The following is a 27,391-nucleotide window of genomic DNA, read 5'->3' on the forward strand; positions in this document are numbered from 1 at the left end:
CTCATGTCTGGGGTGGCTGTGGGTGTCCAGCAGCTGTGTGTGCAGTATTGCTGGTGTCCTCCTGGGCTCTGCAATGGGACTGTGCTCTGGGAGAGCCCCGTGTATGGATGAACGGGAGGCTGCTTGCTCATCCCGAAGGATGCTTCCCAAGCAGCACCCTTTCTGCATGCCCCATTTGACAAAATTCCCTACGGAGTGATTAAAAAGGCAGTTAGTGTCTGAAGTATTTGATATAACAAGCTCAGTGGTCTGTCTTTTATTAAATACACATAAGACTTGGTGTTGAGTGCCTTGCCAAGCATGGCTCCGTCCCTCTGTGAGGGTGGACGGGGGCGAGGCAGTGAGCTGGGTAGTGGAGGGCTCCCAGGCTCCTGGTGCTCTCTGGGCTTCTTTCTGTGCCGTGCCCTTTCTCAGTGAACCCCTGACGTTGTGTTCCTGAGATGTATAACAAGATTGGGTTTGTTTTTGAATTGTTGAAAGTTCAAATTTAATTGAAAGTTGAGCAGGAAAGTCGGAGTGGGTGACAACCATACAAGGAAAAAAGAAGCGAGTTGTTGCTGTCTGACAGGGCAGGCTAACAGACCTGGGTGCCCTGACACTGACCAGTCCTGCTGGGTTTTGGGTGCCCTGGCAATGCAGACAGCCCCTTGGATTTGGGAGATGTGGATTATATTTATCAGATTTGCCTGAAAAGGGCTCTTGGTGGGAAAACAAGTAAGGATGACTGGTTTGTGTGCAGAGCAAACCATCAGTGTGTAAAGCTTTCCCACGCGCTGCAGACAGTGCTCCTCACCGTGCTTGGAAGGAAACAAGTGAGTGGGACATCTGCAGTGATGTGGGCTGGCAGTAGCGAGGTGTGACTGTGTGGATGGGCTGCAAATAGCTGCCTGCATCTGTCCTAAGCACAGTCTGTCATTAGAAACATCGCCCTGGCTTTGGTTTTCTCTTGCCCAGCTGCAAGGCGGTCTGCCCACGTGTGCCAACTGCAGTGGGTGGCCACTGGGGAGCAGGAGGAAGGCGTGCTTGTCTCCGTGGGATGTTTTTGGTTTGGGTTCTGGTGGTGGTCTCAGCTCTGTCACAACAAGCAGTGAGCAGGGCAGTGACTGGCAACGGGATCAGCCAGAGCTGTACCCCGAAACAAGAAACCTGCAGCCTCCTGGTCACCAAACCTGACCTTCAGCAGGCGTCTCCAAAGGAAGCGCGGAAATGGGAGGTTCCCACTGAGGCATGAGGTGGAGCAAAACCAGAGAAGGGCTCAAAAACTGCATTGGGGCTCAGGGCAGCTGTGTGCACCTGATTCTCCACTCAATTCTGGGAGGCTGGGGGAGGCAGTGGCTGCAGGCACTGGCAGCTGAACTCAAAGCGTGGTAAAAACAGGCAGGGCCAGGCCCTCCTGTTCTCCAAACAGCAACAGCCAGCAGTCACCTCGGGTGTGAGGAGCTGCAAAAACAAGATAATTGCAAGCTTGATAAATCACGTCTGGATCCTCTGCAGCAACGTAGGTTCAGATGAAGAAGTCGCTATTTAAAAATCAGTGTTTGTTCCCATAACCAACCTTTTCTCCTCCTGGAAGGCAGTTGGCACACAGGCAAGCACATAACATGCTCTGCCCAGAGATAACCCGCACAGCAATGCAGCTCGTCCTGTTCTTACATCTCATGTTGGAGTTCTGTTAGCGCTCTTAAAGCCTTGCCAGCTCCTTCAGATCGGGCTGTGCCTCAAGTGAAAGCAGGCACAGAGCTGGTTTGAGCCGCTGAGGGCTGGGCACACGGAGGACCTCGGGCGCCGGACAGGAGACCTCGTGGCATCGCTGTTCCTGCTGACGCACGTCCTTGGCAGTGCTGCCCAGGCCTGCCACTGCCCCCCAGGGGAAGGGCGAGCCAAGAGGCGTGTGCTGGGCTTCTGCCCTCTGCCAGCCAGTGGTTTTTGGGGTTACATTTCATTTTTTCTAAGGTAGCTGGCCCTGAGCCCACGGTGGGAACGCCTCCCCGCATGCTGAGGGTCAGGGTAGCGCAGGGGGACCCTCAGCATGGTGTCAGTGGGGCTGCCCCTCATGCACTGATGGCACTCGTGGCACTGCTGTGCCTTGTCCCAGTGAGAGGTGTGGGGGAAGCGCTGGCACTGGGGAGGATGAGCTGGGTGGGTCAGGATGTCCACACCTACATCAGCCCAGTGCTGTGTCAGCTTTGGGTCCCTCGGGTCCCCGGGCGAGGCAGCAGTGTCTGCAGGAGAAGGTCGGTGGCATTAGGCATCCCTCATGAGTTACTACGTGCAGAAACGTGGTGTGCAGGTCTGGTGTTTAATCATAAAATCTGTGAGCTTGTCCGGAGGCCAGGGATTTCAGAGTTTTTAAATAATGCAAATGTGTGGACAATGATGGTTGTGTGGTAAACTTTGTTCTCTTTTCCTCACTGTGGAATTGTCTCTAAGGTACACAAATGAAGAAATTCCACGTCAGGAAAGCATGCATGTTTATTCCTGCCCCGTGAATAGTGTGCTCGTATTCCTGTAACTCACAGAGAGGATTTCATGTGTGTCTTGAGTCTGATACTTAAGAAATAATAATGTTGCTGCCTCTTTTCTCAGTGTAATCCAGTGGTAGCCCTTTATTTAGGTGATAATCCTGGGCTCCTGTGCCCGGGGCTGGGTGGGAGCTGCAGACCAGCGTCAAGGGGCCCGGGGCTGTCACGCCTGCTCTTCTCTGAGATGGAGCTTCTCTGCAAGCTGCCCTCCTGGAGGAGGAAGCCCAGGGGTGAATCTGCCAGGCATGTAGCCTCTGGAGCCCTGCAACTTCACAGAGCTGACTTGGAGCCTCCCCTGGCTCTGTGCACGTTTTTCTCGTGGCTGCAGCGCGTCTGAGCCGTGCAGTCGGAGATGGGAGATGGGAACCGTTACAGGGTGTGATGTGCTCTTACTGGAAACTTGAGAACAACTGAGTAAGTGAATCACAGCTTCCCCTCGGAGCTGTGCGAGGACTAACAGGGGAAAACCGGCAGCTTTCCAGCGCCCAGCTCCTCGGGAACAGCTCGAGCCAAGAGGAACGAAGGGAGAAGCAGCACCACGGCCTCTTCTGTATGTGTCCTGTGTGAGCTGGGGCCCCTGTGTGCAGTGAGACACACCTGGCACTAGCATCTTTGTCAGTATGTGTGAACTCACCTTGCAGAGCCAGTGAAAGCCCCATGCAATGCTGCAGGGACTGATCCTGCACCATACAGCTACCACAGTGAGCCTGGAGTCATGAGCATCTGCTGGAGCTGCTTTCCTGCTTCTTAGAAGGGTAACAGCTATATGGGAAATAAAAATCACCTCTGTGGTCATGACCTTGATGATGTGCTGTAGTGGGAGGTGGGCAGTGATTTCCAATCTCTGCCCCAGGAGGGACTGAACAGATTGGGGTGAAATGCAGCGACATGCACACGCAGCAGAGGTGTGTGGCTGGTGCCTGCTCACGCCTACAAGCTGCACAAGAGCAGGTTGCAGCATCCCAGATTGGGCTGGTGCCCCTCGGGGTGCTGCTCAGCCCTTTATAAAGGAGCAAGTAGATGCCCAGTAAGACGCAGTTCTTGCAACTTGAAAGTAGCTCTGTAAATGTGGAGCGAGTCTTGCAGATCATTACCAGGTGAAAAAACACTTCAGTAAAATGTGCCAGCATATGCAAGTAATTTCTGGAAAAATGATATTGAGTCTTTTTGAAAACAAATTGTGGGATAAAAGGTGTCTGCAACTTTCTTTATTTTCTTTCGTGTTGTCTTGTTAATGGGCCTGTTTCCCATGAAGCCCTGTGTCGAAGGCCTAGCACTAACCTGGGTAGAGTTATTTTTCTTAGGATTGTTCTAGCAGCCATTAAAATAGAGCAGAGCATTGTTAATGCACAGTAATGATTTCCACATAGCTGACTTTAATCCCCTACAACACATCTGAAAACACTTCTCCCGTCCTTGAGCAGTAAATTAAACAACTCGGAACATTTGAGCGCGGTGTCTGATCTCTCACCCATTACGCTGGAGAAGTGTGATTAGTTTTTGCTGTTGCCTAAACACAGAGCTGGGACTGCTGGCAGCACGAGGTGCCTCGGGGTGGCCACAGTGACCCCAAGGTCCCTGCTGTGCCTCCATCCCAGGGTCCACAGGGGCCCGTTGTGCTGGGGATGCTTTCCTGAGTTAGCTCGTGCTCCCCTGGCAAAGAGGGGGGGGTCTCCTCCTCACCAAGCCTCAGAAGGTTTTCATTTCGCTTTGGTAAGGCTGGCGATTTCCCCAGTCCCCTTCGCTTTGTTTTTGAAAACGCCAAACAGAACCTGAACTGTGCCATATCGGTTTAATTTCAGAGCAGCTCAACTGGAAACTGCAGCCGAGGTCAGTCTGGGTTTGTTCCGCCCTCGCTGGAAGCTGCACAGGGCTGCGTCCTGCTTGCTCCAGCGTCTTCCTTACTCCAAAAACTGGTCGCTCTACAGAATTGGTGAAGCCCTGGAGTTTAATCATTAAAAATGCTAACTATGAATGGTCTTCTGCACTCAAGCCTGCGGTCTGACCATGCTGTCCTTAAGTGTACAGACACGATGACTTTGGAAGCTGCCAGTTATCTGTGTCCCAGGACAGCCGCCGTGGCTTGTTGGGGTGCAGTGGGCTGGGAGCCGCGGTGTGGAAGTGGCGGCAGCACCAGTGCCTTGGCTTAGCATGGAGAGAGCTTGCTGTTGCTTATCGCTCTTATCTCCTGGAAGCCGAGCCACTTTATGAATCTCATGTCTTACTCGTTGGCAAATTGAAATCTTCGGGGATTTTTTTTTAAGCTGTATTTGGCGTGTGGTCTCCAGAGCTGTGCAAACAGGAATGTCATAACCGCCCGCTCCTCGGCGGCAGTGCGAACAAACAGCAGGCTAGTTCAGCACAAGAGGAAAAAAGCACGGAAATTATAACCATGATTTCTGCCAATGCAATTAGGCATTCTCATTGTTCTGAGCCTCCAGATGAAATTCTTAACGTGGAAGCAATATACACAGCACTGGGTGACGGCAAAAATGGAGTCGGGGTTGTTGGGAACGCTGCCGTTCCTGGGAAGGTCAGCTTCCTTTGTCCCAAAAAACAACAGTCTGAAAGACCCATTTAGAAGGAAGGGTCCCAGCCTACAATCAAATAACTGTAGTAGAGTGTTTATCAGAACCAGACATCTTTTTCGAACTGTGACAAAGAGCAAGCTCTTTGTTGAAAAAGCAGTGATGGTGGGGGCCCTGAGTCCGTAAAGGCAGGGCTGCATGCTGACAGGTTTCGATACAGGACACTGGAGGTAAAACTTTGCATCAAAGATTCCGGGATTAAAACTGCTCCTTGTTCTTCACACTTGGACTCTGCAGATAATTAAACCAAAACTGAACCCGGTGTGCAGCTGGGGCCAGAGTCCAAGGAGGGATGCTTGGCTGCAGCGGGTGATCCCAGGCTATGGGAACTAGAGCTGCTCTTTGCATTAAGTGGTGCATGCAGGCTGTGAGGTTAAACACAGCAACCTGCTCTGTGTGTTGTGCGTCTGATCTCACCATTCATCCCCAGTGAGGGTGAGAAGCAGTGCAGAACAGGAGCAGCTGGCTGGGGCGGCCTGGGGGAGCTGTGCCCGAGGCTCCTGGTTGGGAAAGAGATCAGGGAAAGCTCCTGGGAAGCCTCTGGGCAGTGACAGCGCCCTGGCCTGGCAGGACTGAAGGTGCTTTTGTGAACAGAAATTGGGTTTTAGGGCCTCCTGTCTGCAGCACCTGGGTAGGAAGGGTCCAGAGTATTCCTACAGGGTCACACAGCCTTCTCGCTGGAAGGCATTTGTATTGCTCCTGCTGTGTTCTAGCGTGTAGTTTCTGCCAGGCTGCGTGTATATATATGTTCTTGGATATTTTAATTTATTTAATTTTAAGCTGAGTTTGCTTTATGTCCTATTTCAGAGCTGAAGGGAAGACCTGGTCGCCCCCCGTGCTGGAAGATGGGAAGGCGCAAGCTTACCGGATCAACATCGAGCCCGAGCCGCAGGTACGGGGCAGGAGCTGGTGCTGAGTTTTCAAATATTGCTCGTGGTTTCCCTCTCCATGAAAGTCATTTGTGTTAGAGGCTATTCCATAAGAGCTTTTTTCAGTGCTCACAAAGCCCCCATGAGCAAATGGTGTTGGCTTGGCTGTGTGGCTGACTCCTGGAGCTGGGCTTCCCGAGCATCTCAGGGTCCCGAGGCCCCCCAGCCATCCCTCAGTTCACTCCAGGATGAACAAAGAAGCAGCCAGGGTGATGCTCTGAGGGGTGGCGTTCGCTTTGTTCCCTTCAAGGAGGAGTGAGAAAATGCATTGACAGCAGGGAAATGACCAAACGATGAGCTCGGCCGCTGGGAGGACGGGGCCGGGCTCTCCAAGCACCACCAAGAGCTCCTCGGTGCATTCACACCCCTGAATGCGTTGGCCATCGCAGCCCTGTGACACATCCATGGGATCCGTGAATGTTTTGCATTCCCATGTAGTGAAAACAGTCAGCAGACAGGGGGAGGGCATTTGCTCGTGCCACAACGTGATGACCCCTGGGATGGCCGTGTCTGCCAGCCTGCCCCGGTGCCACAGCGGGAACACTGCTCGTCCCTCTGCCCTGCTGGGTGATCTCTAGCCTTGGCATCAAGTTCTGGCTGCGGTGGTTTCATTAATCAATTATGGCAATCTTTTTTTTTTTTTTGACAGGGTTTTTTAATAGACTTTGATGTGCCCCAAACCTTATGAGTAATGTTAAATAAGGAACAAATGTGCAGCAGTTCCACTGCCAGATACAACATTTCTGAGGTTTAATGCAGATTAGATTTGATTCTTACTATTAATATATGTTACATGTGGATCTTTTTAAAAAAATTAGTCAACTGCATAAAGCATAATGAAGGGGGCAGTGATGTGTTTCCCTGAATCCAGACCTACACTGGAAATGTCTAAATGTGGAGTAGTCAGTGGCTAACCAGGCAGCTTTGTGGCAAGGCCCCAGAAGAGGTGTGGGAGCAGGAGCGAGCAGGTACAGTGAGCACGTTCCTGTTCTTGCTCCTTCCTACAGCTGCAGCCGGGTGGGCAGCAGACCTGTTCCTATATCTCCTCGCTCAATGTCCTCCTGGGTTCCTGGCCACTAGCTGTCCTCAGCCCTGGGTTTTTGCAGACATCCTCGGCCTTGCCTGATGCTAAGGGTGATGGCAAGCCCCAGGAGCACAGCCCCTGGCAGGAGCTGTCCCTGGAGCAGAGCTGGTGGTCATGGATCGAGCTCCCCAGGACCCGTGGCGCCAGTTCAGTCCCTGCAGCGACCTCGTTTGTTAGGTAGCAGGAAAGAAAAGGCTCATTGTAAAGTAACAGCTTGGCTCCGAACGTGCAACTCTGAGGTGTGCTTCCTTGCATCTGGAAAAAAGTGCTCTGCTTTGAAACATGGGGAGGCGGGGGGGAAATCCTGCTGGAATTCTGCCCTCAAATTGCACGAATAGATCTGGGGTTGTCTTTGCAAAGGTTTATTGTCCTGGGAAAAGATGTCTTGAAAGTCTCAAAGTTTTTTGACTTCTGGCTGGAGTTCCCCTGCCCTGAGACATGTGAATGTAGGCAGAGTGACTAAATTCATGTGATTTCTAGGAAAGCATGTATCCCATAATCTCACTGTAGTTTATTGTTTTAGGTTTATTATTGTGGAAGGTGTGAACCGGCTGATAAGCTCTTGTGCTCTTTGTCTTCAATTCTGTTGTGGTTTGTCAGCTGAGCTTTGTGGAAAACCCCTACTCCGACCAGGAATGTAATCAATCCTCCTTATTAAAACTTTGATTAATGCCATGACTGCAGGGAGTAATTGCCATTGGAATGGAAGAACTTGGAAACTGGGAGTGCTGCTTGCTCGCATTTAGCAGAAATGTGAATCATCTCAGTGAACTAACACTTAACTGATAACCAAAGTATTTTTTGTACAGCACAAGGCTTTCTTTAATAGCTAGAGCATGTAAAGAAAATGATGAATTTGGTGACATTCACTGCGTCCTAACCGGGGCTGTGTGTTTGTCCTGCATGAACGTGAGCCACCCAAGCCGTGCAGGGACATTTGGAGTAGCTTGTGCTCCCCAGGGAGCCGTGCCCTTGTCGTGTAGTTCCCATGGTGTGGATATGGCATCACTGTTATGTGCTGTGACCTCCTGCCCAGCTGTGAATCAGTCCTGGCCGCCCCATTTTAGCATCAGGAGCAGCGGCCGAACCTCTCCATGGCCAGGGAGAGCACAGCACCAGTGTGTGGGATGGGATCGCTTCCTGAAAATCCCCGTCCTCGGCCACCTGCGGTGCGAGCCGTCCAGTCAAAACACGGCCATGTGGTGCTAATAAAAGCGTGGGATGTTTGTTTTCTTGACCGGAGCCGTGCTGCTGGAAGTGACAGCTTTCTGGCCATGCTGGGCCGGCAGCGCGGCCTGCGAGGCAGAGCCGTGGCCGCGCTCCTCGCCGGTAGCTTCATGTGCCTGGGGTGAGCGGGATCGCAGTGAGTTCAGCTGGCAGTGCACATACAAGGCTAGCAGGGGATGTGTGTGTCCTCCCGGATCCGGGCACTTGGACGGAGCCAGGGCTGGAGCCTGGCCTTCCTCTCGCCTGTCCGCAGCCCTGCAGCAGGCGGTTATCGCTGCGTCCCGTGGGAGTGGTGCTGTGGTGCCACTGTGTCTGTGTAATGTCACCAATGTGGTTGTCACAGGAGGGCTGGGCACATTGGCTTGGTGCTCCTGGTTCCCTTTCTGTCCGCCTTGGTTCTCCCTTGCACCATGCCCAGGAGTTGTGGCTGTCCCAGCCCAATGCAGTGCTGTGAGGAGCAAGAGCCAGCCGTGCCGTAACGTGGGATAGTGGTGCAGGCAGCATGGGAACGCTGTTTCTGCTCCTCACTTCATTTTTTAATTATAACTTTTCCCCTATATTGTCTTGTTTTGTGGTTGACTGTGGAAAGCAGAACTGTGGCACGGAGGGATCATGAGCACAGCCCCCAGGATACAGCCAGCTGTGGGCATGTGCCAGCATCCCCGGTGGTGGGGCTTGGCTCCAGATGGCTCCACACAATTACAAGTTCTTCATTAATTTATTTTCCATTATGTAAAAAGCTGTGAGGCTTACCAGGAACCGAGCTGTATCTACAGTGTGGCAGCACAGTCTTTGCTGATGCTATAAAACTGCTAACAGCTTGAAAAGGGTCTTTTAATATTCTTATGTTAACTTTTTGGTCTCATTATGTTGTCTTAATAAGGATGAATTACTTCTCATTTGATTAATTGGCTTAGAGAACTGCTTCGAATTCTTACCGTGTTGGTGCTGTGCAGGGAACTTCCAAAACCATATTTGCAAAGGGCTTTTTGGCACGGGCCATCCTTATTTTTGTAAGTCTGGGGTTAAAGCCCCCTGGAGAGGGGGGATTTCTGTGCAGCTGGGGTGATGCCTGCTGTGGGGAGAGCTCAAGCCCTTGTGGCAAACCAGCCTGCAACCCCTTGGAGCTGGAGCTTTGTACAGGCTGTGAAATGTCTGCCCGTCCTTCAGGGAAAACAAGGGATGAGATAATGCCCTGGCACGGCGCTGGGCTCCCGGCACATGGGAACTCCCAGCGTGTTGGTTGAGGGCTGCGAACAGCAGAAACATGCCCCGTCCTGACAGCCCCTGAGCTGGAGCCAGCCCCGTGCTGCAGGTCCTCGGGCAGCGTTTCAGTCGGGTGCCCTGGTTCTGTACCACCTCCAAAACTCGCTGATCTCATTCACCAGGTGGAGGAGCTGCTCACGGGCTGGTGTGTGCTTGGGGGCTTTGTTCTGCGACCTAAGATTGAATTGCCTGAAAGCAAATGAATTTCCTCAGTGTGGTGTACTGCGTCGAGCTGTAGTAGCTGTAAGCTTTTACATGTAATTCTCTAGGTACTTCTCATGTAAGTCAGCATCTTAGCAAGCGAGCTTCGATGATCCTAATATATGAAAGAGGAAAGAACAACTTGGGGATAAAAGGAAAAGAAAATTGGAATTAAACTTCAAAATGGGGCTTTCTTCTATCCAAGTAACTTAAATAGTTTGCTGTCATTGAAGGTAAATAGGAGCTCCACTAAAATAATACCACCTTGGGTTGATATAGGACAAAGTGGGAAGTACCACTGGATGAAGAGCTAAGATACATGCTGGTTCTGGTTCCATGGGAGACCTGGTGGCTGGGGCTGTCTCAGGATGGAGCTGAGACATTTAGGCACAGCCTGAGCCCCAGCACAGCGCACCGTGTCCTCACCGTGTGGGTGCTGCAGCTGCTCTCATCTCCAAACATAGTGGTGCCTGTGCCGAACGGCTTCATCTGCAGAGCTTTGGCTGAAAGTATTCTAAAAACACAGCAAGGATATCTTGTGTCCTCTGACTCGACAGAGCACACGCTCCCCGGTTAGCCTGCTTTTTATAAAAGTGTTAATAAAGCAGAGACATTGGTACAAAGCCCTCCTCTGTCTGCTTGTTAAACACAGCCTCGCACCGCTGATATTAAAAACATGCTGCCGGAGCTGAGGCAGGCAAGATAAATGGAAACACATTTTAATCATTCTTGCCGTTCTTGGGTAACTTTTTTCCATCGCTGTGGATTTTTAAGAGACAGAGGGGAGCCAGGTAGCTTTGTGGACAAAGCCGTGCTGTGGCAGCTCGGGTCCTCTGGGAGCCCCCTAAGTGATGCCAGCCCTGCAGGCACCGAACCCAGTGCTTGCTCCTTGTCCTGCAGGCAGCTCCGTGCCCTTTGCTAGGTTTCCAGGTGGAGATGTTCCCCTCGAGGGGCTGGGCAGCTCAACCCAACAACAGAAACAGTCATGTGGCTCCCTGCCCCTTTGCTCATGGGGAGGACTTGTTCCTCGGTTGGAGGTGTGCATTACAAGTGCAAAACGTGCAAATATAGAGCTGGAATATTTTCCTAGCTAACCCCAAAAGCACTCTTTTTTAATAATGCCTCATTTTACATCCCAGAGCTGCTTCTCCTGAGAGCACTCCTTCAGCGAAGGGTCACTGTCTTCCTCCCGCCAGAACAATACTGGATATTAAGAAATCCCCAGCCCTCACTTGCAAATGGTACAGAAACTTCCCCATCCGTGCAAATACATTTCAGATGACTGCTGTCAAGGCTGCCGTAATGCTGTCAGAGGTGACGCATCGCTGAGCACTGGTAGGAAATGTTCAGCTTTTCCCTGCCTGGTGCTTTCAGTGCTGATGTGCTGCTCTCAGGCAGGGCTGGTCCGGGTGTTGGTGTAATTACTGCCCTAGAATAAATCACGGCTGCTGTACGGAAGGGTGTGCACCTTGGAAACAGGGTTTTGTGGCTGAAAATTCACACCGATGTGAGATTTCAGGGCTCACCTCAACCCTGCTCCATGCTCTAATAATTAAATTTAAAAAAAAAAATGGAGTGGAAGTTTGCCTGTGATGCTTTTTCTCGTAGCTTGCAGGGGTTTAACAGAAACTGCAGAACACAGCACAGAAACACTCGCAATAAATTGTGTTCCCCCCAGGACCTGACCCTGCTCGTGGGGGCCCCGCTCTCCCCTGCCTGCCCCGGGGCTGCGCCTGCTGGGGGCCGACACTGCAGCCCCCAGAGGGGCCGGGGCCAGGGGGGTCACGCTTCACACGAACACTGCCTGCTGTCTCCTTAACCCAAACGCCCTCTGGGTGTTAAGGGTTTGGGTTTATGTTCATCTGAAAAAGGGTTTTGGTGTTCGGCTGATGTCTGCAGTAAGCAGGACGTGCTGCGTGGGGCTCTCCTTTGTGCCGAAACAGGGACTTGGCAGGATCTGTGATGTCCGTCTCATAAAATAACTCACATGCTCTGTTCATCCAGCCCCAGACAGCCGCGCCAGCCCTGTTTCCTTATCTGTTCATCTCCCAAGCGGAGCTCAATAGCAGGGATGGGCTTACCGAGCTTTGCAAAGCGAGGCTGGAGCCTGCTCCTTCCATAAAACCCAGCCCCTCAGCAGGGCAGCTGGAGGGCCCGCAGGGAAAGGAGAGCAGACCTTTTTCAGGGAACTCTTAAAACATGTGTAGCTGCTAAAATGTAACCTTTCCTGCAGATTAGGGGCAGCTTTTGAGATGTGTGTTTGCCACAGGCTTCTTTTGGGGCCGTTTCCCAGGGAAGCTCCTGGTGGCAAGTCCTGTGCATGGGGGGGCTGTGATCTATCCGCAGGTCCAAACCTTGGCCCCAGCTGCCACCTTCTCACTGTTTTTACCGCCTTATCCATCCACCTCTTGGTCCTGAGCTTCTTAAATCCACTCATGCTGGGAGATAAGCAGCTGTACTGCGTGGACCAAGCTGGAGAATCGCTCCCTGCCTGTGGACACTGGCCACAAAGTAAATCTGTTTTGTGCATTAAAACGAACACAGCGCTGTCCGGCCTGTACCTCCTCGGGAATTAATATGATTTCCATTTCCAGGACTTTTGAACCCATCTCTCAGAGGCAAAGCACTGAGCTTATTGCTGAGAAGCTGGGGAGGGGAGAGGAAGGGAGGGCTGCATTGCATTTGTCTTCTGGTCAGAGGCTGAATTTCAGCCCTGAGGGGTGTGCCAGCACGTGTCCGCACACCTACCTGCTTGTGAGATTGGCACAAAAGAGGACTTGTGGTGACTTCACCCACAAAAGGCTGGAGCCTGGGGAAACTGAGGGGATTTTGCTCAAGGATGATCAGCTTTTGCCTGAAGCTGCTCTGGTACAGCAGGGCTGGGCTGGCCATGAGGCTCCCTGCAGCCACAGAGGGTTTCTTTTGCTCTCGGATGAACCAGGAGCTTCTTCCTCGGGTACCTCGTGTAGCATCACCCGCCTCTGTGTTTCCTAAAAACCAGGGAAGGAAGGAGAAGGAGGAAGAGGGAAGCCCAAAGCTGCTGGTGAGGAGCTGGAGCGCTCAGCTCTGCTGCCATCCCGGGGGGGGGGGGACACCAGCAACCGAGTGTGGTCACACAAGAGGGACCTCTTCGAGGTGACCCCGTGGCTAAGTGGTGCTTTGCGGCGTGCAAATATCGAGGCTCTTGTCGCTAACCCAGCGTTTTGGCAGCAGTCATCCTGCCGATGCTGACTGCTGACATTCTGCTTGGAGGAGGGTGGGATCTGAGGCACATCAAACGGAGAGCTGCTCTCCTCCGAGCCAAGCTGTTAATGACCTTCAGCTCTGTTTAAGTCTGGTGCATCGCGTGTTTATAGCGAGAGCAGGACTGGCCCCCCTTGGCTTAGCACAATAAACATCTCGCAGCCGCTTTCCCAGAGCAGCCGGGCGCCCGCAGGAGCTCAGCACCATCGGTCCTGTCCCCATGGACCCTCACACCCAATGCGCCCGGGGGCCTTTTGGCTGAGCCTCCTCAGGCCTGCAGAAGGCTCAGAGCTCCCCTGAATCAGCCGTGGGCTTACGTGGAGGCTGTAGGAGCCAGGACGAGCCTCTCAGATCGGTGACTTCAGTTTTAGTCTGCCTGACAGGCTGCAAGGTGAGCCCAAACGTGTTGTTTGTGCTCCTGGGCTTTCAAGGGTCTAACTGAAAATGCTGTGAAGTGAATGCACTTAATACGCTTCAGATCATGATGTGAAATCTTTTGTCCTTTAAAGTCTTTTGTCCTTAAAAAAAATATATTATTTTGTCCAAAATTATATACGTTTTGTCCTAAAACCTTTGGTTTCTGGAGCTAAAGGCTTGTAGATGACAAAGGCTGAAAGACAAATGGGGCGTTTTGCAGGATGTCTGAAAAAGAAAAGAAACAGCTTTTTTTTTTCAGGTAGGTTGGATGTATTTTACAAAAGTGTATCGGGACAGAACTACAGGTTCCCAAAACTTAAGAAATTAAATCTTGTGCAGTACCTCCTGTGAGTGCCGAGGGCAGGTAGCTCCTGGCAGGCTGCACGGCGCCGCTGTAAGGAGCACAAATGAGGGCGGCTGGTACCGAGGGTGGCGGAGACAGCGAGCACGTGGGAGATCTGCCTGCCAGGGGAAGAGCTTAGCTTTAAATCCTTGATTTAAAGTCTTCCCAGTTTTGGATCCCAGCACTATTCCTGTTAAGCAGGCGGCCGAAGCTGCATGCTTGCCTTGACATATTTTAAAAATCTGAACAGATTTATGCTTTTTGTTGACCCTACAAGAGTTGGTTACAGAATAGGATAAACTCTCCCAAAGACAGACAGACTGAGACTAGTTCTCAAAACCTTTCCAAAACTCGTGGTTGGCTGCACACTCCTCCTAGCTATGGGAATGCTTATTCAAGCAGTGATTAGCTTGAAAAAAGCATTTAATTTCTGAGTCTTCTCTTATATCGCAGATTTGACTAAAAAGCAAGCCGGGGGAGCAAATATCCCAAATTATCTGCTCCAATGGAGTCTGCAGCACGGCTTTAATGAGCAGGCGAAGCAGATCTTGTTCTTTAACCAGAGAATGTTTTGGCTGGAAATAGCAAAGACCCAGAGTATATTTGTATTTCTGTTGAAATATTCAGCCTGCTTCTTACAGTGCTCTCCTGGATGGTTCCTGGGATTGGAAATGAGATATTGTAGCAGGGTCTCTCTGCAGGCACCAGCCCCAGTGCTGACGGATGCTGTGTGTAGCTCAGCGCCTGGGGACGGTCCGTGCCGTGTGGCTGGGGGTGGCTGCAAGGTGACGGATGCTGTGCCCCTCGGGACAGGGGTGGGGTGTGCAGGCAGAGCTGTGGGGTGTGCAGGCAGAGCCATGCGGCTCCTGCTCCCACCAGGCAGCTCCTGCAGTGTCCCTGCTTGTCACTTCCGAGCCCTGAGCACGCAGGGGTGAGAGGAGCCATTCGGGTGCCTTTGTGCTATCCTTGGAGAGGATACTCCGTCACATGGTAGAAAATCAGATTAGTACATTAATGTAGAGAAAAGGTTTTCATTAGGGAAGCCGAGGAAGCATTCCTATTTCCAGCAGAGATGCAGAGCCGATCCATCAGCTGGGCAGAGCAGCCTGTTTCTCTTCCAGATTTCCTTGCGCAAATCCCACGAACTTTTTTCCCTGTGAGATTTATAGGCAGCCTGTAGGCTTCAGCTGATTGGCAGTACGGGTTGTTTTCTTAAAAAAAAAAACCTTTTATCACTCTTGATACTGTGTAGTGGTGGTGAGAAATGCTGGGCACTCGTGGCACTTAAATTTTTCTTTCCCCATTTTCATAGAGGTGTCACCTGAGTGGGTGGCCCATGGTGCCCACGAGGCTCTTGCTGCAGACCGGCTCTTCTCCATCTGCTCCGAACTGTCACCTCTTTGCTCACCTTTCCCCTGGTGGAAGATGAGCAGAGGGAAGGGCTTGGGGTCTCTAGCAGCCAGGAGAAGTCACCAGAACTGCTGCTGGGCACCCGCAGCCACTCAAACCCAGCTGTGCTCTGCACCCACGACCCCGTGCTGTCCGGAGAAGGACAGACACGTGGTCAGCTTCTGCTAAGAGCTGGAGGCTTGAAATGCTCAGCCTGGGCTCCAGGAGTCCCAAATGCTGTGTGTCAGTTCAGCTACACTTCGTAATTGATGCTCCTACAAGGCAAGCATGAGAAAACAGATTTGGAGTCTCCGTTTTGCAGGCTAAAAGAGCTCTTTTCGGTGAAACTGAGCAGGCCAGCTCCTAGAAGGAGTTTGCAAACCCTCTTAATTTAGGAGAGGCCATAAAAAGCAGGGGAAAAAAAGCCAGCAGAGAAAAGCAAATTAGGTCCCAAAGGGGCAAAAACTGTTGTGATCTTGAATTTGAGAACTGGAAAGAAACCCATCTGGTTCTAGGTTTCCGAGAACGAGTGCGGGAGCGCTGTGCATGATGTAAAGCCTTGCACGGGGCTCGTGGGAAAACGCCGAAGCAGCTTGCGAGATGGAAAAAAGGAGACTGAACTCGGTCCAGGGAACAGCTTTTCATGCATCAGGAAGGATTTTAACAGAGAAAATGTTGAGCGAGAAGGAGGACAAGAGAGAGGCTGTCGTGCCTTGCGGAGAGTGTCAGAGCAGTGAGCTTTAGCTTTACAGGGGCGTTTGCGCCTGATTTACAAATTGCTGGGTTTAGCAGGAATGAGTGCAGGACACTTTATGAGCTGCTGTGGCTTAAAGCAAGCTCAGAGGTGACCAGGAAGGGCCTGAGGGTACTGGGGGGGAGAGCAGGGGCTCTGGTGCAGGAGCCTGGCATGGGGGAGCCCATGGACAAAGCGCTTGTTTGGGCCCAGGTGCACAGGGATTTAACAATCGGGGCTTTTTGAAGCCCAAGTGTCCATAGCTCTGCCATCCAGGCAGCATGTGCCGTTGCTTTTGTTCCTGAGACATTTATGATCCTTCTTTTCCTCTCCGTGTCACGGTTGAAAGTATTTTCTTTATTTCCCTTGAAATACTAATGTAAATCTGGGAATTGGAAACCTCTAGCCTGGTTTTAATTGTATTTATTATTTCTTTTTAGAACAGAAATTGGGGAACAATTAAAATTATATTATTCCTGGCAGCGAAATTCCTTTTTTAATAGCTAATTTGGAGTGGTTGGGTTGGAAGCTGCTTTCCCACGTGCATGCACGCGTGGTGTGTGTGGGGTGTGTGCTGCCCGGGGGAGCTTGCCTGAGGCTGCTGCCCTTCAGCTGGTGGCATGAGGAATTCAAAGGCCCCGTCTTGCAGCTCTTAATTAAGCCGTGTTTTTATCAATGGGGGTTTGCCTGAGGAAGAACCGAGGGATCGGACTTCCAGAATCTTTTTCTAGCAGGATCTGGTTTTTATTTCTCTTAGCTGTTCGTTTTTACTACGCTTGGAAGCGCCGGTATTTTCTCCTATGCACCAGTGATAGACATTTGTTTCCCATTAGTGTTTATTGGATGATTTTAGTCAAAAGCAAGCTTTGTACAAGAGCCCGCAGCATGCACTTGGCTGTTTGTTCGCAGGGTGATGTTTTCTCTGCTCAGCTTTGCACAAGCTTCGCCCTGCTGCAGCCACAGGCATCGCTCTCAGCCGGCGGATCTGCCCTGAGACAGATTAAATCAGATTACAGAGATTACAGCCACCTGTGTAAGCATCTATTTCATCAGTGCAGACGGGTTTCTGACTCAGGCGGATGGAAATAGCAGCGGTGATGCCCGTGGGCTGTGCAGCTCGGTGCTGCCAGCAGCGCATCGCCGCACTCGCAGCTCCGGACTGGGTTGAGTGGGAAGGGTCGGGGTGGGTGATGCTTTGTGGGCATGCACAGGACTGAGCAATAAAGCTTTTGAACTGCACACGTTTAATGTATGTAGCTAAAATCATTAGAAAAATGTGCATTTTAATGGCATGCAAGTTCCTGACTTGAGATAATACAACGGAAAGATTCCCATAGTTGTCCCTGCAAATACTCATTTATTAAATTAAAAGCTAAGAATTAAAAAGGTGATGAAGATACAAGTACCAAGCTAAACTCCTGACCTTATCACACTGCAATTGATCTTGTTTTGGGAAGAAACCTTTTGAAATCACAGGTCTCTGTGTAAGGGGTCATTGAAGGAAGGCAGAAATGCAGGGATGTGCCCCCAGTTCCAGGTCTCGCCCTGCTGCGGTGTGCCGGTGTGTGCCACGAGCCCTGCCCGCAGTTCGAAGGGGCTGAGCACCGCAGGAGTGCAGTAACAGGGAATTAGAAGCAGGCTCGAGCAGACTCACGGCCCTTCTTTAGAGGAAATAACAAATATGCTTTTACAGGAGGATAAACGGAGAATACTTGGCAATGGCCAGCCCCGGAGAAGCAGGCACGTTTGTGATTAGAGACCAGGAAAAGCTGCACGGCTTCAGCAAGATCTGATTACAGAGCGTGTTCTCCTTCTGCTGGTGCACAGCCCTAGCCTCCACAACACACATCAAACGTGACTACTGCAGCCTCACGTCACAGAGCAGCCTCGCCGTGTGTTTGCACGGAGAGGGATAAACCTCAGGGGTTTCTCTGCTTCCCCTTCTCTTGCAGGATAACGGCCCCGTGCTGAACAAGCGGCCGATGCCCCACACCACGGCCGGGAGCCCGGTGGACAGCAAGCAGATGCTGAACCTGCAGTACAACAACCCCACCCGGCTCTACGCCAACAGCAGCGCCGACTCCGCTTTGCCAGCCCAGATGAGCGGGCTCCACATCGCTCCTTCCCAAAGGTACGGCAAGCACAGTGCTCGTGCTCTGTACTAACTCCAGACCCCAGCCCGGGGTCAGTTCCAGGGGGTGTCATGAGCAGCACAGTCCTGTTTCTTCTAAATACACGGTCAAGACAAGATCTGCAGGTTTTGCCCTTGTGGTGGTCAGCACGGCTGGAATTGGTCGCAGAGAAAATTAACCCAGAAAGCTGGGATGCTCATAAATGTGCGATCTGTTCGGCGCAGCTGTCCAGGAGGCTGCAAAGTAAATAATGCTCATAGGAAGGACAAAGCTTTTGTATAGCCAAGAGCTGTTTGTATGTGTAGTGGTAACTCAGAGACAGGCCGGGCTGTGAGGCTTTCACATGGCTTGTGCTGCCGATGATTTATGCTCCCACGGACTGGCAAAACTTTCTGCAGGGAAGTAAGGTCTGTATCAAGTGCAAGGGCAAAGAGAGTTTGTGTTCATCTCAGGAGCTGAGTGCCTGTACGAATTCATATTTCACCGACGCTGCAAGCCAGGTTATTCCCTGTGCTGCTCCAGGGAAGTTAATGAGTTTGGAAAGATGAGAACCGCACAGAAATGCTAAGAACAAAATCTGATGTTATCTGCGTGTGAGCCAAAGTCAGGAGATTAGCTCTGGCGGTGTCTGAGCAGAACTGGGGCAAAAGTGTGTTCCCGTTGGGTTTGTGCAGTCGGGCGCTGCCCTGGCCTCTTCTGCAGGAGAGGTTGGTTGGGGTCTGGTGGGCACGAGGGGAAGGCAGGTGGAGAAAAGGAGCCAGGTGACACCAAAAAGGGTTCAGCTCTCTGATGGGCTTCAAGGCTCTTGCTGCTTTTATTGGTTCTGCAGTGACCTCGATGAGCTTGGCACTCAGAAAGGGAACTGGAGCCCTTTGTCGCAGGGCTTTTGTACCTCAGCCTCAGCACAGCATAAAAACACTTGAATTCATCTCTGCTTAAACATCTACCCAAGGTATTTTTAATTTGAAATTATGTTTTTCATGGTTGGATGTACTGAAGAAGCCGGCACAATGGCTTAAACTGCAATTAGTGCAGCGTACCCCAGTCACGCCAGGTGCAGGCAGCTTTGGGTGTAGATGCTGAAGGCCAGCACTTATTTGGGAGGAAATCACGAGAATGTTTTTACATCCCATTCTCATGGAAGGCTGCTGTCCTCATCGAAGCTCCGGGTTTTCTGGCAGATGGATGTGCTGACTCCAAGTCAGCCACAGCGACACTGACCCAGAGAGGTGGCTGTGGGTAATTCTCCACGCGCTGTCACCCCCGTGCTGGCAGCAGGAACCTCTCCCTGTGCCCTGGTACGGGGGTGGCTGGATTCCCTTGGCCCTGCATAATGAATTAAATACGTTTTTTTATCCCGTTTTTTTTTTCAATGCATCTCACGGGTGGCAGAGCGATTCGCAGTGCTTGCAGCTGCCCTCTTTCCTGAAGGCATCTGGTAGCTGGTCCTGCCCCAGCTGCGTTGCTCAATGGGGAGCAAGCAGGAAACAAGTTTGTCCCCGTCTGTTCTCCTAGCACGGCTGTGCCTGCAGGCAGAGAGGCACGGGGATAGAGAGGTGTTTCACAGCATCTGCCTGAAAGTTGATTAATCCAGGTACACCCCTGATTACCTGATGCTTGCTGTTTATATCTGACTTGAGTGTCCCTTTGTTTCCAAACAGCATCGACCCCATAAAGTCTCTCCCACGGAACAGAAACGGGATTGATGTGGAGTCGGATGTCTACAAGATGCTTCAGGACTATGAGAAGCCCGTCTCAGAGCCGAAGCAGTCAGGATCCTTCCGATACTTGCAGGGCATGCTGGAGGCTGGGGAGAATGGTAAGGAGGTCTGCCGGAGGCTGGCATCAACCGGAGGGGCCCCAAAACCTCCCCAGCAGCAGCTGGGCTCTCGCCTTTGTTCACTCCTCCTATGCCCCTTTTTATGGCTCCCACGTCCACCAAGTTGCTGCTGCTGGCTTAACCCCATTCCTTTTCCCTTCCCAAGGTCCAGAAGCTTGGCAAGCCTCAAAGGACCGGTTGGCAGGAGCTGATGGGGCATTTTTGCAGAGTGACCGGCTGGGCTGCTCTGTTTTGCTGCGCGTGACTTGGAGCTAGGCTATCTCATCAGCTTTCCAATCAGGAAACCAAGCACACGGGCAGAAGCTCGGGGCAGCATCTGGGAGTTTGAGAAATGTTGTGGCTGAGCTGGGCATCACGGGGAAGGTCTGTGGATCTGCAAATGGCATCTACGTGGCAGTGGCTTTCCTGGAATTGGTTGTTTGGATGCAGTGGTGTAAAGGGGCTGAGTAAGATCAGCGATGGAGAACCCTGTGCCTTTTTAATAAACGGCATTTACACGGGGACGTGGATGGTCCTCGGCAGTGCAGGAATAGAGATCAGGAGCTTTTGGCTTACTTCTCAGCTCTGTCCCAGCTTCCTGTCTATATCATTAACTTGGGTAGTCGCCAGCTCTGACCATTCAGAATAAGATCCCCAAACGACACATTTCTGCCTCTTTTTATTTGCCTTTCAACCCTAAGTCCACTGAGGCTTTTGTGTTCAAGCCTTCAGGCTTCTCTTTACAGTCACTGGGGCTAAAATCTTCTTCTTGTTTCCTTCCAAGAGCCTCGGACTCTAATCATGTGAATCCAGGAACTTAGATTTTATGGGAAAATAACAACTACTGCAAATCTCATTACGAAGCTGCAAGAGTTAGGGAGCCAGGCTGCCGTGCTCCGGGGGCTCAGTGAATGAAATGGCAGAACGGTGTTTTGACGAGGAGATTATTGCTTCTTGCTTCCCAGGAAGCACGACCGCAGGTAGCTTCTGACCATCAGGAGTTTCCACCAGTTTGGGTTTTCTGGGTGCCTGCGTGGCTGGGGTCGCCCGTGGGGGCACCAGGGGGAAGAACCACGGCTGCAGGCTGGCAGGGAGCTCCCCGTGGGACAGGGACACGGCGCTGTGCTGCCTCCCCGCATCTCCACACCAGGAAGGAGCAAATAGGAAGCAGCCGAGATAATCCCAGGCAATAAAGCTGCTCCCCCTCTTCCTCCCATTCTTGTGCAGGGAGACGGAGCAGAACTGCAGCCTTGCTGGTTTGTTCGGTTTACTAAGGTTTTTATTTATTTGTTCGTTTTTGTTTGCTTTTTTTTTTTTATGCTTCTCGGTTGTTGCTTTTTTTGGGAAAAAAAGCAGCAATCTGCTGCAGTCACATCCTGGTGCTCTGCCAGCCTCTCTGATGGGCTTTCCAGCAGGCCCGGGGCTGTGCAGCCCCGCGGTGCCTCGGTTCTCGCAGCGCTGTCGGTGTTTCGTAAGGGTTACCAACGAGGTGCACCTCAGTGAGGAGCACCTCTCTTGGCAGAAAGCTCTGCGATGCTTCAGCAAAGCTGAAATCACTGGGAGTGTTCGTGCTGGGTTGTTTTACAGCTTCCACCCTGTTCCATTTCCCTTAAGCCTACGCATGTCACAAAAATACCCAGTTTGGCCCAGGGCTGCTGCGTGTTGTCCTTTTAAAGTCAGGCTCTCCCCTGCTGCGCAGCTGGGTACCTCGGAGAAGGGGCTGGTTTATATGGGAAGCATTTCTACTGGAAGCTCTGTCTTCTCCAGCATTCCCAGCCCTGTCCTGGTACTGGGAGCACTGGTGCACAGTGGTGTGCCGGATGGGAGGAGCAGGCCCTGCTGCTGGCAGTGCCCTTTGGAGCACGACGTGTAAACCTGGGCAGCATCAGGAATCCACCTGCGGTGAGGCACTGATTGCAAATAGAGAGAAGTCTCCTTAAAAAGTGCAGAGCCATAGTGGGCACTTTGGGACAACATCCAAGCACAAATTCCCAAACATTTTGCAGCAGGTGCAGGTGCCTCAACCACAAAGCAGCTGTGCCCATGCCAAAACCTCACAGAGCTCAGCAGGGTCTAATCACACCTTTAAGGGTCACCGTTTGCTTCATTCCTTCCTTTCCTGTAGTTGGACCTCTGTGAAAGGAGACCTCATGCCCCAGAAAACCTCATTTTCTATGAGAAGGTTTTATTTTAGATTAGTCTATTTTAGATTAAAGTAAACGAGCCTTCTAGGAAGAAAAATGCACGCAGTTTTGGTCGTTTGTTTCAATTTCCCTAGTTCTCCAGAAGACTTTCATCTTCGTCTCCTTGGCGGTGGTGGATTCAGCAGGTGCGCCCAAATGTTTGTGGGCTGGAACCGATTCTTCCTGGAGCTTTTTGGAGCTTTTTGCCATTTGTCTTTCTTTCCTGACTCACTAAACAGCACTGCAGCCAGATTCCTCTCTCATCTCCAGCAGACTGCGTTGCCTTTTGGCAATGTAGAGGTATTGAGGTGGTGCTGTGGCAGTACAAGGGGAGAGGAGCAAAGGCTTCTGCTGCCATCCATGCACCGTGCGGATGAGCAGAAGATGAGCAGAGGGTCCATGTGCTGTCCTGCGGGCACCTGTGAATGCTGTGTGACTTTTAAAGGGAGTTGGTCTCGCTCTTTACTCTGTAGTTCCTTACAAGCAGGTTGTGACAGGCAGTGTGTGTGTTCTCCTGGGAAAAATAACTAAAGAACTCGTCTGGCTCCTTAATGAAAATTTAAAAAAAAAAACAGCTCTCAGAGGACAAGTTTTCAGTCTGTGTCTGTCTCAAACTCTTGGCAGGTGAAAAACTCGACAGACTGAGCAACCCCCGGAACGTCAAGCCTGCGGTGCCGAAGCTCGGCGGTGCCATGTCTGGAATGCAGATGCTCCCCGAGTGCACGAGATGCGGGAACGGGATCGTGTAAGTGCCACGCAGGGACGTGGCTGGGTCGTGTCCCACCAGAAATGCAAGTTGGAGGCTACAGCAGAATCCCTGAATCCCTTGGTGGTGGTCGGTTTGTTGGTTTTTGGGGGTGTCTGTTTGTTTTGCTAACCATGTCTGAAGCTAGGGTTGAGGTAGACAGCTTGGCTTGCCCATTTTAAAGGAATCCTGCAGCAAAATGTGGGTGATTCATTGAAAGGTTTGTGCCCTGCTTGTCACAGTAACTCAGCAGCCGTGTGTGGCACCGAAGGCACTCTCATTTCTTTGATGCCTTATTGAGGGAGAAATGCCACGAGGGTCAAGTGTAAGAGGCCTGTAACTATTTGTGTTTGTTTGTTGAGGAATTGCTCTCAGGGGATGTACACTGGGTCATGTTTCAGGGAATAGAGGTGCTTTTCTGCTTCTCCCTGTTGTAATTCATGCTCTGCTCGAGCTGGGCTTGGTGGTGCTGGGTTCTGCAGATGCCTGGCATGGCAAGGGGACAAGTGATGGGGAAGGAGCAGGGGGTCGGAGAGGCCCCCGGTGCTGCTCGTGTCCCCGTGCCCCTCTCGGTCTGACCCACGCTCTCCCCATCTCCCCAGGGGAACCATCGTCAAAGCTCGGGACAAGCTCTACCACCCCGAGTGCTTCATGTGCGACGACTGCGGCCTCAACCTGAAGCAGAGGGGGTATTTCTTCATCGAGGAGCAGCTCTACTGCGAGACGCACGCCAAGGAAAGAGTTAAGCCCCCCGAGGGCTATGACGTGGTGGCTGTTTATCCGAACGCTAAAGTGGAACTTGTCTAAATCCCGCTCTGCTCCGCAGAGGTCAGACGGCGCCCGCCCACCCACATGCACGCCGCCGGCTTCGCAATGTGGCTGTAATCAACCCCGATTACTAAAGCCCGAGTAAAATGCCTTCTCGTAGATAAAACCGTTTACACTTGGGATCTCGAGGGGATGGTGTTGAAAGCGTATGAACAGGTTTTTCCCTTCTCTTTGACACTCTGCTTTTTTGGGTTGCTGTGCCGGGTTATTAGTCTGTGCCATAACCTTATCCCAGATCTGCATAAATATTGATTCATTCCCTAGGGTTTTTTTTTCCTATAAAACTACTATACCTCCCCCCCATCCGAAAAAGCAAGGAAGACGTTTTAAAAGCTCGAAGAACATAAGGCACTTTACCAAAAGAAGCTGATTCCTCTGCCGTGACTTCAGCCTCCTGCCCACGGATGACTGCTCTGTGCCCCCCCTGCACCGGGCATCCCACACGGCTTTCCCTGCTCCCAGCCCTGCTGTTCTGTGACCTGGCCGCCTCGCAGCACGTGTAGGGGATGCTGAGGACGGGGTGCTGAGGATGGGGTGCTGAGGCAGGATGCGGAGCCCACCTGGCTGCCCCCACGCTGCTCCTCCTGCCTGAATTCCCGGCCCCTTTGCTTCCGTCCTCCCGACTCCGACCCAGCTTTGGTTACGCTTCTGTGGTCCTCCCCATCTGGCTCTGCTCTGACCTCACAGCTGGGGAGGGGGAAACAAAATCCCCCCGGGCACTTCGGAGGTAACGTGAGAGCTCTTTGAGCCCACCGTGAGGCCCCAGGGCTGGAGCGAGCCGATGCAAATCCATGCCCATGCCCTGAGACTGTGCTTTTAGCCAGGTTTCTCTTGGCCTTTATTTTATGGGGGAAAAAATAGAGGATCTTGGGATGTTGCTTTGTTGGAGGAACGTTTTTTATGTCAGTGTTTAGAGGAGAGAGGTGTGGTTTAGACACCCTGCTGTTAGACGCCACCACGATGATGGTGGAAGCCGTGTGGGTGGTACCATGAGGCCCTTTCCGAAACATGTTTCTGCGCTTTATAAATGAGAAAGTGCCTTCTGTACAGGCAAACCTTTCATTTCTGTGTCACTATTTCCCCATGTAACGGATCAGCGGGGTTTGGTCAGGGCGTTACAGGGCCAGGCGGAGACCAGGCGCTGCGGTGCCTCGCGGGGCTTCCAGCAGCTCCTGTGGGCACCGGGCTTTGGCCTCAGGACTGCTCCTGTCTGAGGGCTGTGAAAGCAGAAGGCAGCGTGGTCGAGGCAAAAGCAGGACACCAGCAGCACTGATACTCGAAAGGCTGCCGGGCTGCCTTGCAGCAGGGGGGTGCTGCTCCCCCAGCAAGCTTCCCACCCCCAAACCCTGCCTCTTGCAGCCGGAGGGATGCCAGCAGCAGGACACCCACCCCCAACTCCTTTTCCATCAGCGTTTTCATTATCGAAGTGCAAGGAATGCACGGCAATTTTACCACACAGCTGAGCCTTGTTTTCCTTGTACTTGCACAGCCTGGCTCGGTAGGTTGGACCAGCTGAACGGGAACACTCGGGACAGCTGTGAGTGATTAGGAGACTAACACTAAGCAGGTATGAAGTGTTATTGCCCCTTGTCTGCAGGCCTCTGCTTGGAGCTCGTTAGTTTGCGATCAGCAGCAGCGTTTGTTCTGATTTCCCTCATTAACCTGGTGTGTTATGGGCCGGCAGCGGTGCTTTGGAGGTGGTGCTGCACCCTCTGTAGCAATGGGCCCGTTCTGGGGCTGCACCACAAATACTGCCCGCAGGTCACTGCTGCTCCCTTCACTGCTCTGCTTGGAAGTTCATGCTCCTCCCAAACCCAGGGCCAGAAATCCCCCTGGGGCTCTCCCACGGTGCCGCAGCAGGAATTGCACACCGGCCGTGTTTCATCCCTGGCACCTTTTGTCCCCGCTCAGTGCCATCTGTGGCTGGTTTCTCACCCCACAGGTGCCAGCTGTGCTGCAGCTCCAGCACAGGGAACACCTTAAAAATTGACGAGCTGGTTCAGCACCCGTGGGCTCTGAGCACAGAAACGATGTGGAGAGAGCAGACCCAGGCTTTGCCTGCGCCTTTCTTTCAATTTGGAAATGCATTCCCCCAAATCAATTTTTCCACACACACTCGTGATACTCTTTCCTATGAGTTATCAGCTGGTGTGACCCCCCTGAGGAGCTCAGAGCCCCCTCGCACAGCGATGCCCTGGGGCAGGTTGGTTTCTGGCTCCGTGCTCTAACAGATGCCTGAAGGCAGCGACGGCTCCGCCTCGCCCCGCTCACAACAAGGGCCAGCTGCACAAGCCTTACCTGTTAATTCTATTTAACTCTGTAAAACGTTCGTATGAGATACAAAATAAAGTTGTATTGTTGGTTTTATGCCTCGCTTTAATTGCTTTCGCTTTGATCCATTCCTCGGGTTTCTCCCTCAGCAGCACACGTGCGTGGCGGAGGCCCTCGGTGTCTGGATAAGGTGGGTGCTGGACAGACATTTAGACAGCTCCTGGTACCTTTTGTCTGGGGGGAAATTCTGCTGGTGAGTCCCAGCAGCATTGTTTCCCTTGTAGCAGCACTGCTTGGGATGCATGGAGGGAATAGCCTTGCTGCTCCCCTCTTAAAAGGGACTTGAATTTCACCTGAGTTTAAAGGCAGGATGATTCTTCTAATTCTTCATGAAAAGGCTTTCCAGCCCATTTCTGTTTCAGGCAGTAACGTGGGCCGTGCAGCTGTTGCATGCCAGCCCATGCTGCTTGCAGCCTGATTTCCCAAGCGTGGCACAAAGAGGATTTTCTTACCCCAAATCCACGGGTTTCCACTCCACAAGCCTTAATAAAACACAAGCCCTGGGACAGAGAGCTGCACCTCTCACCTCTCTAGCAACTCATCGTGCATTCAGAGTCTTACCTGAGGTCTGCTGTGTGGTTTTGGGGGTGCTGAGTTTGTGGTCTTTTTTGTTGTTGTTGTTCTCTTTTTCTTTTATTTATTTATTTATTTATTTTTAATCATGAGTCTTTCCTGCCCTTCTGCTCCCATTCTGCTTCCCATCAGGGTGCGGAGCTGGGCAGGGTGAGAGTGTCCCTGCCCTGCAAACACCCGTGGGTGCCCTCTCCTTGGCACCAATGTAACACAGCTCACCAGGTCTCTGCATGTTTGCATCCAGAAAGCCAGAAATGTCACAGAAATACTGGTTCCCATGCAAAAAATACTCACTTTGTCTTTATTTCTGAGGCTTTCCAACTGGAATGGGGGCGGATGGCCCCTGTACTGCTTGGGTGCCAGGGCAGGAGCTGGCACTGCCGGTGCTGCATTTGCCAGCAGGATCACAGCAATCATTCCCATGTCAGGAGCACTGGCTCGAGGGGCAGGCTCGCTAATCGCCGTTAATTTGGCACAAACAGGAGGGAGAACAGCAGCAAAGGCCATGGGAGAGACTGTTTGGAAGAGACATTCCCAGACACTTTTTTTTTTTCACGGGAGCTGGGGGGAGCATCTTGGCATTTCCAAGCAGCCGAACAAAACGTCCAACGACTGAATTAAACATCATGAGTTCATCCAGCGCTTCCTGCACGCGTGTGTAATTAAGGAATTAAGGACTCAACAGGGCTGCTCTAACACTGCAGGTGAGCACTGAGAGGGTGAGGATAGGCTCGCTGGGGTTTAGCAACCGTATAATAGAGGGATGTTTGCCTACGTAGCTAAATCTTGATAGGCCTGCTTTGAATAGCTGATTAGTATTCAGTTCACTGGTACGTGG

The 27,391-nt window shown here is 51.9% G+C and overlaps 1 protein-coding gene across 2 annotated transcripts in view; it reads left to right on the top strand.

Moving 5' to 3' along the window:
• Nucleotides 1–23,716, top strand: part of PDLIM4 (PDZ and LIM domain 4) — a 50,363-nt gene extending 26,647 nt beyond the window's left edge. For both annotated transcript variants that reach the window (XM_082771814.1, XM_082771815.1), the window contains 5 exons: nucleotides 5,918–6,002; nucleotides 17,895–18,073; nucleotides 19,736–19,893; nucleotides 22,701–22,821; nucleotides 23,424–23,716. In XM_082771814.1, the coding sequence (XP_082627940.1) occupies nucleotides 5,918–6,002; nucleotides 17,895–18,073; nucleotides 19,736–19,893; nucleotides 22,701–22,821; nucleotides 23,424–23,628 (748 nt within the window). In that variant the 3' untranslated portion in view covers nucleotides 23,629–23,716. The remainder of the gene's footprint in view (nucleotides 1–5,917; nucleotides 6,003–17,894; nucleotides 18,074–19,735; nucleotides 19,894–22,700; nucleotides 22,822–23,423) is intronic.
• The last annotated feature ends 3,675 nt before the right edge of the window (nucleotides 23,717–27,391 follow it).

Source organism: Aythya marila, assembly GCF_965140915.1.
Source record: "Aythya marila genome assembly, chromosome: 14".
NCBI lineage: Eukaryota > Metazoa > Chordata > Aves > Anseriformes > Anatidae > Aythya > Aythya marila.